The 12,239-nt window shown below is 48.3% G+C and overlaps 1 protein-coding gene across 2 annotated transcripts in view; it reads left to right on the top strand.

Moving 5' to 3' along the window:
• The first annotated feature begins 10,817 nt into the window (after positions 1–10,817).
• Positions 10,818–12,239, top strand: part of DCAF1 (DDB1 and CUL4 associated factor 1) — a 60,338-nt gene continuing 58,916 nt past the window's right edge. The window contains exon 1 of one of the 2 annotated variants that reach the window (XM_063941386.1): positions 10,818–11,010. In XM_063941386.1, coding sequence (XP_063797456.1) covers positions 10,971–11,010 — 40 coding nt within the window. In that variant the 5' untranslated portion in view covers positions 10,818–10,970. Of the gene's footprint in view, positions 11,041–12,239 lie in introns of both variants that reach the window. The other variant, XM_063941385.1, reaches the window with a different exon arrangement.

Genomic DNA, 12,239 nt, shown 5'->3' with positions numbered 1-12,239 from the left:
CAACATTCCAGCAAAGATGTAACCTGAAATAAAAGCTGCTATACAAGTCTACCTCTCACAGAAAAAGTCAGATAAAGAGGAACAACAACTCCCACCATGAATATCATTAGGTTGAACACCAGCATGGGTGGACTTAAAAGACATCTGACAGTGATCAGTACTACATGGCAAGATTACAGAGGTAATGCCATGATCAGAAGATTTGAAGCACCAGCAGCTCCACAGTTAAAGCAAATACTAAGGAACAAGACAGAAGAAGTCCCAGAAGCCAAATGAATGATGCTTCTTCTGCCAATATGAAGTACAAGCTTCTTCAGGTACCTCCCAGTGAACATAATGTCTCCAGAAGAAACAACAGAAGGTATGATTACAGTCACCTTGCCCACTGGAGAAGGACGTTTGTGTCACGATCCGGGTATCTGGACGCCATTTCTTACCTATCAGATGCCTCCTAAGGCTGGCTCAGCGCTCCAGGACCGGATCCCATCTGTTATCCTGATGTGCACATTCCCGCATCCTCTCCTGTTTCTCTGGACGCAGTCACAGTAACGCCTTATACATCTGGCATGGCGTCTCCCGCGGCCTCCGCCGCCGTCCCTGAGCTTCTGCATTCAGAGTGGCGATTACGTCAGCCGCGGCCTCCGCTGTGTCCGCGTGGTCGGATGTGCATCTGTCAGCCTGGCGTCTCCTGTCTCCGGTGGCCGGCGCCGCCATTACTGTTTTCCAGACCACATGGATTACAATCCAAACTTCCCTCCAAGTGTCTGCATGGGCGCAGCCATCTTGGATTCTGTCAGCTGATCTTTCCTACCAATCCGTTGTCAGTATTATTAATTTGCATAATTGCCTAGCCAATGCCTTCCTTGCTGCAGGTATAAATAGGTTGTGCCTGAGCAAGGAAGGCGTCAGTGCTTTGGTTGTCAAACCTAGTTCCAGTTTGTCTCTCTCCTGTGATTGTCTTCCAGGTTCCAGCTCCTGTGTCAATCCTTCCACTACAGAGACCCGCACCAGCATTCCATCTGCGGTGTAGCCTGACTCTCCGATCCATTCTGGACTCACCTGTTTCCAGCTACAACAATCACCTGCTTCCAGCCCAGCTTCCAGCAGTGTACAGCTTCTCTTAAAGGGCCGGTGTACCAGCATTCCATCTGCGGTGTAGCCTGACTCTCCGATCCATTCTGGACTCACCTGTTTCCAGCTACAACAATCACCTGCTTCCAGCCCAGCTTCCAGCAGTGTACAGCTTCTCTTAAAGGGCCGGTGTCCTTTCTGCAGTTTACCTCTCTCCACCGGTCTTATTATTCCTCCGTTCTCAAATTCTACATTTCATCTATATTGCATCGCTCTCAAGCTTTATTTACTATTTAGCTGGTTCCAGCCAGTATCCACTCCGTGCCAACACCTGTCTGGTTCTAACCAGTACCCACAGCAGCATTTTATCTACAGCAGTCCAGCTTTCCCTGGAACACCAGCTGGTACGACCCTGGGCTTTCCTCATTGCTACAGTTGAGCCTGGTAAGGACTTTCCAACTTGCAGATAATAAGAACTGTCTCATACCACCAGAGCTCTGTGGCCCCTGCCACCCTGTAGTACCCAGGAACTGTATTATTATTTCTCTGCTGATTTTTATGTTCTTTTACTGCTACTGTGATGCATGGAGTTTGTCATAAATAAACATCATTGACTTTTATTCCTGGTTGTCGTGGTCACGCCTTCGGGCAATTCTTCTATATGTCTAGGGGTCTGATACAACCTGCCAGGTTCCATTACACCTCAGCCCCTACAACTGAGGCTGCCTCCCGTCAGCTCAGGCCCTCAGTTGTGACAGTTTGTGTCTAATGAAGTACTGAAACCAGCAGACGCAGAAGACAGCAGAAGGAGGTACCACAAGAACTGATATATCAGAAACTCTTAAAGGGACAGGAGATGCAAGAACTACAGTCACCAATACCAGCCCAGTTCTTGACCTCGGAGTACATGTCTAGTGACTTTGCTGGGACACAATGTACTGAAGCTTATCCAAGCGAGAATACAGTACACCTCAGCAGAGGTTGAGTTTTCCAGCAACTTATCAAAGGACATACAGAACCATTTAGAAGCAAGTTGGAACAGAAGTTAAGTACTGGCTCATTTCCGCAGTACTAGTTGTGGAAGAAAGTAAGCAATACTGCTAGACCAAATTATCCCAGGGAGGGGCTACACCACCAGGTGATTTATCCAAAAAACACACAGCTAATACAGTATGTAAATGACCTGCTAATTGCCACCACCACTGAAAGAAGTACCAAGAACAGACAGTGTCCTTATTGACGTTTCTGGAAGAACAAGACTGCAAAAGTAATCTTCATAGGATACTCAAGGCACTGGACATCTAACAGAAGAGAGATAGAAATTATTTATGCAAGCTAAGATACCAACTAGTGTCAAGCAAGTCAGAGATCACTCCTGGGCCTAGTAGGATACTGCAGAGAATGGATACCTCTAGCATCAGTCTACATGCAAGCATTGTATGACAACACTGAAAGGGAGGGAGAGTCCACATCCTACACACAGCAACAGATGAATAAAGCAATTGAACAACTGAAAGCAGCAGTTGCCTCATCTCAAGCCCTAGAACTACCTGACTATTGAAGAAGGAGGCCATACATAGAAGTCCTTACGCAAAAATATGGACTAAGGCGAAGACCAGTGGCCTACCACTCAAGCAAGCTTGACAACATCATTCAAGGAGCACCTACCAGCATTGGAGCAGTGGCAGCAGCAGCAGTCCTAGAAGAGGACAAGAGCACAGGCATAGTGCTGAATCATGAACTTAAGAGAAGCTTCAACAAGCAAGAACCAAACAAGCATGAACCAAAAACACCTGTCAGCAGCAAGGCTGACCAAGTATGAAGTAGCACTGCTAAGTCCAACAACGTAACCATCAGAAGATGTACTACCCTCAACCTAGCAACCCTTTTCCAGCATTAATCAATAAAGGTGTTGAATCTCACGATTCAAAAGGAGGAAGAAACAGATTATCTTCATTATCTACTGCTGGATCAGCAAGAAAAAAGATGATGATGAGGACCAGGAAGGTGGTCCAGAAGAGGAGGATACAGACAGATCATCATGGACGCAGAGGGATGGTCCAGAGCAAGATGATAGTTCTACTAATGGCAAATTTTTTCTTTTTCTCATGATTGTGTGGCTTTACTGGAACAAGAACTACCTTATGCTCAGCATGAGCTATATGTGGATGGATCAAGGTACTATGGGGATTCCTTATACAGGATATGTAGTAACCACTGAACATGAAGTTGTGGATTCAGGATCCTTACCATCCCAGTACAAGAGTGTGGGCCAGATATGGAAAAGCAGAGGTGCAATGTGTATCTGGCACTGTGGGGGCATTTGTGTATCTGGCACTGTGGGGCAATGTGTATCTGGCACTGTGAGGCAATGTATATATGGCACTGTGGGGCAATGTGTATCTGGCACTATGGGGCAATCTATATCTGGCACTATTGGATCATATGTGTATCTGCCCCTCCCCCCATATGTGTACCACGCCCCCATTTTCATTGGCCATGCCCCATGTGGCATTTGGCCACACCCATTTTTTTTACGCGCGCCTACGACGCGTGCACACAGTACCCGTAAGACATTTTTTCTACTTGCACCACTGCTTATGTGTCAAGTTAGCCATGGACTCACACATCTGGGAAAGGATCAAATGGGAAATTTAGTTAATGAAAGATGGATAGCTCCAGAATTTTATCTACATACAACCAAGTTTGTACAAGCCTACTGGATATGTGGAAATGTCCAATCCAGGACAGAAGGTCAAGACAACCCTTGGAGCAATCCCCAAAAGGTATTTTCCATTTCAAAGACTGCAAATTGACTATATCTAACTGCCAAAGATGTGTTGGTAGCCACAGACATTTTCAGTTATTGGCCAATGGCAAAAGCCGCAGCAAAATCAATAGCTAGAAAATTATTTTCAGAAGATATTTGCAGATATGGAATACCAGAAGTTATAGTAGCAGATAGTGGTATTTATTTCATTGAAGAAACAATGTAGTACATAATGTATGATTTGGGAATACAACAGGCATTCCATGTATCACCTACAGGTTAGTGAGTGTGTCACAGAAATCAGAAAGGGATGCTAAAGTGTTTATTTCTAGTACTGGTTAATAGTAGAACCATATTCAGTAAAACCATAGGTTATTCACCTTATGAAATATTGTTTGATAGCATACCTATAGGATGTTATTATCCACAAGAGTTACAGCATAAATATGGTAATTTGACTACATACCGTATATACTCGAGTATAAGTCGACCCGAATATAAGCCGAGGCACCTAATTTTACCACAAAAACCTGGGAAAACTTATTGACTCGAGTATAAGCCTAGGGTGGGAAATGCAGCTCTAGCCGTACACAGCCCTCACACTGCCAGATATGCCCTCATAGTGCCAGATATGCCCTCACAGTGCCAGATATGCCCTCATGCTGCCAGATATGCCCTCATGCTGCCAGATATGCCCTCATGCTGCCAGATATGCCCCACAGTGCAAGATATGCCCCCACAGTGCCAGATATGCCCCCACAGTGCCAGATATGCCCTCACACTGCCAGATATGCCCTCATAGTGCCAGATATGCCTTCACAGTGCCAGATATGCCCTCACACTGCCAGATATGCCCCCACAGTGCCAGATATGCCCTCATGCTGCCAGATATGCCCCACAGTGCCAGATGTGCCAGATATGCCCCACAGTGCCAGATATGCCCTCATGCTGCCAGATATGCCCCACAGTGCCAGATATGCCCTCATAGTGCCAGATATGCCCCCACAGTGCCAGATATGCCCTCATAGTGCCAGATATGCCCCCACAGTGCCAGATATGCCCTCATAGTGCCAGATATGCCCCCACAGTGCCAGATATGCCCTCATAGTGCCAGATATGCCCTCATACTGCCAGATATGCCCCCCACACTGCCAGATATGCCCTCATGCTGCCAGATATGCCCCACAGTGCCAGATATGCCCTCATGCTGCCAGATATGCCCCACAGTGCCAGATATGCCCTCATGCTGCTAGATATGCCCCACAATGCCAGATGTGCCAGATATGCCCTCATGCTGCCAGATATGCCCCACAGTGCCAGATGTGCCAGATATGCCCCACAGTGCCAGATATGCCCTCATGCTGCCAGATATGCCCCACAATGCCAGATGTGCCAGATATGCCCTCATGCTGCCAGATATGCCCTCATGCTGCCAGATATGCCCCACAGTGCCAGATATGCCCTCATGCTGCCAGATATGCCCCACAGTGCCAGATATGCCCTCATGCTGCCAGATATGCCCCACAGTGCCAGATATGCCCTCATGCTGCCAGATATGCCCCACAGTGCCAGATGTGCCAGATATGCCCCACAGTGCCAGATGTGCCAGATATGCCCCACAGTGCCAGATATGCCCTCATGCTGCCAGATATGCCCCACAGTGCCATATATGCCCTCATAGTGCCAGATATGCCCCCACAGTGCCAGATATGCCCTCATAGTGCCAGATATGCCCCCACAGTGCCAGATATGCCCTCATAGTGCCAGATATGCCCCCACAGTGCCAGATATGCCCTCATAGTACCAGATATGCCCCCACAGTGCCAGATATGCCCTCATAGTGCCAGATATGCCCCCACAGTGCCAGATATGTCCTCATAGTGCCAGATATGCCCCCACACTGCCAGATATGCCCTCATGCTGCCAGATATGCCCCACAGTGCCAGATATGCCCTCATGCTGCCAGATATGCCCCACAGTGCCAGATATGCCCTCATGCTGCCAGATATGCCCTCATGCTGCCAGATATGCCCCACAGTGCCAGATATGCCCTCATGCTGCCAGATATGCCACACAATGCCAGATGTGCCAGATATGCCCTCATGCTGCCAGATATGCCCCACAGTGCCAGATGTGCCAGATATGCCCCACAGTGCCAGATATGCCCTCATGCTGCCAGATATGCCCCACAATACCAGATGTGCCAGATATGCCCTCATGCTGCCAGATATGCCCCCATGCTGCCAGATATGCCCCACAGTGCCAGATGTGCCAGATATGCCCCACAGTGCCAGATATGCCCTCATGCTGCCAGATATGCCCCACAGTGCCAGATATGCCCTCATGCTGCCAGATATGCCCCACAGTGCCAGATGTGCCAGATATGCCCCACAGTGCCAGATATGCCCTCATGCTGCCAGATATGCCCCACAGTGCCAGATATGCCCTCATAGTGCCAGATATGCCCCCACAGTGCCAGATGTGCCAGATATGCCCTCATGCTGCCAGATATGCACCACAGTGCCAGATATGCCCTCATGCTGCCAGATATGCCCCACAGTGCCAGATATGCCCTCATAGTGCCAGATATGCCCCCACAGTGCCAGATATGCCCTCATAGTGCCAGATATGCCCCCACAGTGCCAGATATGCCCTCATACTGCCAGATATGTCCCCACAGTGACAGATATGCCCTCATGCTGCCAGATATGCCCCACAGTGCCAGATATGCCCTCATAGTGCCAGATATGCCCTCATAGTGCCAGATATGCCCCCACAGTGCCAGATATGCCCTCATAGTGCCAGATATGCCCCCACACTGCCAGATATGCCCCACAGTGCCAGATATGCCCTAATAGTTCCAGATATGCCCTCATACTGCCAGATATGCCCCCACACTGCCAGATATGCCCCACAGTGCCAGATATGTCCTCATGCTGCCAGATATGCCCCACAGTGCCAGATATGCCCTCATGCTGCCAGATATGCCCCACAGTGCCAGATATGCCCTCAAGCTGCCAGATATGCCCCACAATGCCAGATGTGCCAGATATGCCCTCATGCTGCCAGATATGCCCCACAGTGCCAGATGTGCCAGATATGCCCCACAGTGCCAGATATGCCCTCATGCTGCCAGATATGCCCCACAATGCCAGATGTGCCAGATATGCCCCACAGTGCCAGATATGCCCTCATGCTGCCAGATATGCGCCACAGTGCCAGATGTGCCAGATATGCCCCACAGTGCCAGATATGCCCTCATGCTGCCAGATATACCCCACAGTGCCAGATATGCCCTCATGCTGCCAGATATGCCCCACAGTGCCAGATATGCCCTCATGCTGCCAGATATGCCCCACAGTGCCAGATATGCCCTCATGCTGCCAGATATGCCCCACAATGCCAGATGTGCCAGATATGCCCTCATGCTGCCAGATATGCCCCACAGTGCCAGATGTGCCAGATATGCCCCACAGTGCCAGATATGCCCTCATGCTGCCAGATATACCCCACAGTGCCAGATATGCCCTCATGCTGCCAGATATGCCCCACAGTGCCAGATATGCCCTCATGCTGCCAGATATGCCCCACAGTGCCAGATATGCCCTCATGCTGCCAGATATGCCCCACAGTGCCAGATGTGCCAGATATGCCCCACAGTGCCAGATATGCCCTCATGCTGCCAGATATACCCCACAGTGCCAGATATGCCCTCATGCTGCCAGATATGCCCCACAGTGCCAGAAATGCCCTCATGCTGCCAGATATGCCCCACAGTGCCAGATGTGCCAGATATGCCCCACAGTGCCAGATGTGCCATATGCCCCACAGTGCCAGATATGCCCCACAGTGCCAGTTTGTTACTTACCCTCCGTCGCTCCCGCACTGTCCCGTCGATCCCGCTCTGTCTTCTGAAGGAGGGACACGGAGGGCACAGCGCGCAGCTCTCCTGTGTCCCTCCTGTGTCTCCGGCGGCAGCGGTGTGTGTGTGTTAAAGGAAGTGCCGGTTCGTGCACTTCTTTTAACACACACACGCCGCTGCCGCCAGGGACACAGGAGAGTCACGCGCTGTGCCCTTCATGTCCCTCCTAAATACTCACTCCAGTATAAGCCGAAATGGCTTTTTCAGCACAAAAAAGGTGCTGAAAAAGTCGGCTTATACTCGAGTATATACGGTATGTTAAAAAAGTCTTACTGAAGAAACTAACATCTCTGTATTCTCTAGTTTTTGCCTCTCTCCCAGATTCAGGAGCAGATCTCAATCCCCACAAGCTTTAACTAGGAGATCGGGTGTATCTGGAAAGACGCGTGAAAAAGTCACTTGAGCCCAGATTTGATGGTCCATATCGAATGTTGTTGACCACGCCCACTTCTATGACAAGGAGAGAGAGACTTGGGTCCCACTGCAAATTAGCTCAAGTTAAGTTTGAACAATCAAATACACAAACATGCAAAGGCTTAATTGGACCTAAACTAGACAGGCCACTACGGGTCATTATATTGGGAACTTCAGTACTCATTGTAGTCATAATATACTCTATATCCCTCATAGGAGAGAGCAGGGACTGGCATGTCCGCCAATCCAAAGTTACACACCAGTGTTTAGTATGTAATAAGTGTGGTATCACAGTAACTAGATCTTGTGTTAAGCAAATGAAAGTAAAGATCATGAAATCTCTAGGATTTCAAAGATACCAGTTAGTTAAGAAATGCTGGGCTCACACGGGCCCACATCTGGAAAAGGAGGGGAATGGACATTTGTCCCCACTACATATAGGCGTATAAGGGTTTTAGATTTCTTTGAAGCAAATACAAACTACAAAGTAGAGTGTGACATTTTTTAAAATGTGTGTGAAAAGAACTCCAAGAATGTGTTGTACGTTTATCAATAATGAAAGAGATAATGCGCAAGAAGTGGTCAGAGATATGTCCAGGAAATGGAGAAACAGTGGCATGCATATGCCAACATACATAATACCCCTGACTTCCTGGAGGGGACTTGGGGGAAGGGAGGATGGTTTTCCTCTCCTGGTTAAATCCTGCCAATTGGTATAGCGGGATCAAAGAATAGATTGTTGAAATTGTGATGTTTTTATTAAAAATTGTTGGCTTAGCAATTTGCATATATCTGTGTCTTAAGATGCTATTTTGTTTCCTTTCAGCTTAAAATAAGTCTGTAAACTGAAGGATGTGAAACCTCCAAGTTTAAGAAACTACAGAAGAGCTTAGCAAGAAGGAGCCGTGAGCAGTCTACCTTAATGGATATGATGTGAACGGGCATTACCTTCCGTGGGATAGAGCGACAAGCACGATCCTATGGGAATATAGCCTTTAGCACCATTATAGCTAGATGGTTTGCCTAGACTCTGTAGGTAGAGATTGTGTAATGCCTTGTAGCTCAACTGTAATGTCAAATTATTATGAAAAGGAGGGACTGAAAGAGCTGTATTGAGCTTAAGCTGCTATCAGCCATTTTGTATAAGTAGCAGCCATGTTGTAGTGAATAAAGAAGATGCTTTGTTAAGAATTCATAAAAATGCTGACATTTCATAGTTAGTACATTCTGTGAGAAGCAAGGTCGTAGCTATAGTCTTGGAAATATGTTATTAGACAGTTTCTCATGTGTTTAGACTTCTTGTGAAGGACACAAAGGAGGGGGTCAGCTAGGGAGGATTTCTGAGAGAAGATGCATTTTGTTTTCCTATGTGACGTGTATCAAGTGTTCATGCAAGTAGCTTTCTGCTATATAAATCCCTGTGAAATAAACGAGCTTTAGTCTCATCTTGCCGACATAACCCTGTGTGTTGTCTGCTTCCTGGGATTCCCAATGCATTGGTAAACAAACGGTATTGAACAGACAATTGAAGGGAATTGATAGAAGGAGGCTTATCTCCGACAATACTGATTGAGGGAATGCCAAGAGTGTGCAAAGTTGTCATCAAAGCACAAGGGGGCAACTTTGAGGAATCTAAAATATAAAACATTTTGATTTAACACTTTTTTGTTTACAACATAATTCCATATGTGTTCTTTCACAGTTTTGATGTCTTCAGTATTAATCTACAATGTAGAAAATAATTAAAATAAATAAAAACCATTGAATGAGGTGTGTCCAAACTTTTGACTGGTACTGTATACATATCTCTGACATATGGTTTAAGGGCAAGTTAAATATACTCCATACTTGCCTACCTGACCCTCTCTATAATGGATAAAATGCTCTGTTCCTGGACTTTCCTGGTAATATATGATTGCCATCACCTGTGCTGAGCTAGGTAATTGATAAGAAAGGTGTTTCACCACAGGTGACGGCAATCATACATTACCAGGAAAGTCCAGGAACAGAGCATTTTCTCCCTCATGGAGAGGGGCAGGTAGGAAAGTATGATATACCATACCCTCCAACATGACCCGCCCCACTAGGTACAAAATGCTCTGTTTCTGGACTTCCCTCTTAATTTATTATTGCCATCACCTGTGAAGAAACAGCTTTCCTATCATTCAACTAGTTCAACACAGGTGATGGAACTCATAAATTAAGAGGGAAGTCCAGAAACAGAGCATTTTGTACCTAGTGGAGCGGATCATGATGGAGGGTCTGATATACTCTGAATTGTAAAATGGGTTATATAATGAGTGGTGAGGTTCCTACAGACCGCACAGTGTGAGCAACTCACTGCCTTTAAACATAATGTAAGCAGGTCACCTGTACAATATAATAATCCTGTACAACAGTAACCTATTTAGATTATAATATAAATACCTAGGCTATATGATAATGGGTTACACTTTTTCCAGCAGCCAATCACAACATGGCTGACGGCTGCACACTATAACTCCCAGAAACAACATGGCTGCCGGAGCCACAGAAGACGCCCCCACACATTAATAACATGTCTGCCGTACTCTCACAATAAATGGCCGCCAGTCACAATATGGAGCCGGGACGCACAATAGGCGCCAGCCACATCATGGCCGCCGCGGCGCCTAACACACGTCAAGGTCAGGACTACACGTCCCGGCATACCCAGCGCGTTCATGCGCGGCCTCCTTTGCGTATGGAGGGAAAGAGATCGCGGACGGCGCGAGGCAGTGACGTGTAATCTGAGCGCCGCCATCTGAGCGGTGTATGAGAGAACGTGAGGGACGGAGGCGGCGGCGGCTGTCCGGTGAGAGAGAGAGACCGTTATACCGGAGAGGTGATGTCGCTGGGAGACGGTCTCTGACGGGGGAGTGACAGCTGCTGGGCAAGCGTGCCCTGCAGGGGGGAGCGGGGCATGGGGACAGGGAATGGGTGCACTAAGACACAGAGGTACTGCACTGACACCAGGAGCCAGAGAGAGGTACTATACTGACACCAGGGCACGGGGAGAGGTACTGCACTGCCACTAGCACCCAGAGAGGTACTATACTACCACCAGCACCCAGAGAGAGGTACTATATTGCCACCAGCACCCAGAGAGAGGTACTATACTGCCACCAGCACCCAGAGAGAGGTACTATACTGCCACCAACACCCAGAGAGAGGTACTATACTGCCACCAGCACCCAGAGAGAGGTACTATACTGCCACCAGCACCCAGAGAGAGGTACTATACTGCCACCAGCACCCAGAGAGAGGTACTATACTGCCACCAGCACCCAGAGAGAGGTACTATACTGCCACCAGCACCCAGAGAGAGGTACTATACTGCCACCAACACCCAGAGAGAGGTACTATACTGCCACCAGCACCCACAGAGAGGTACTATACTGCCACCAGCACCCAGAGAGAGGTACTATACTGCCACCAGCACCCAGAGAGAGGTACTATACTGCCACCAGCACCCAGAGAGAGGTACTATACTGCCACCAGCACCCAGAGAGAGGTACTATACTGCCACCAGCACCCAGAGAGAGGTACAATACTGACACCAGGGGACAGGGAGAGGTACTATACTGCCACCAGCACCCAGAGAGAGGTACTATACTGCCACCAGCACCCAGAGAGAGGTACTATACTGCCACCAGCACCCAGAGAGAGGTACTATACTGCCACCAGCACCCAGAGAGAGGTACTATACTGCCACCAGCACCCAGAGAGAGGTACTATACTGTCACCAGCACCCAGAGAGCGGTACAATACTGACACCAGGGGACTGGGAAAGGTGCTATACTGTCACTAGCACCCAGAGAGAGGTACTATACTGCCACCAGCACCCAGAGAGAGGCACTATACTACCCACCAGCACCCAGAGAGAGGTACAATACTGACACCAGGGGACAGGGAGAGGTGCTATACTGTCACCAGCACCCAGAGAGAGGTACTATACTGCCACCAGCACCCACAGAGAGGTACTATACTGCCACCAGCACCCACAGAGAGGTACTATACTGCCACCAGCACCCACAGAGAGGT

Source organism: Pseudophryne corroboree, chromosome 9, assembly GCF_028390025.1.
Source record: "Pseudophryne corroboree isolate aPseCor3 chromosome 9, aPseCor3.hap2, whole genome shotgun sequence".
In the NCBI taxonomy this organism is placed as follows: Eukaryota; Metazoa; Chordata; class Amphibia; order Anura; family Myobatrachidae; genus Pseudophryne; species Pseudophryne corroboree.
The sequence above is the reverse complement of the archived record's forward strand: the minus strand, read 5'-3'. Positions and strand labels throughout refer to the sequence as shown.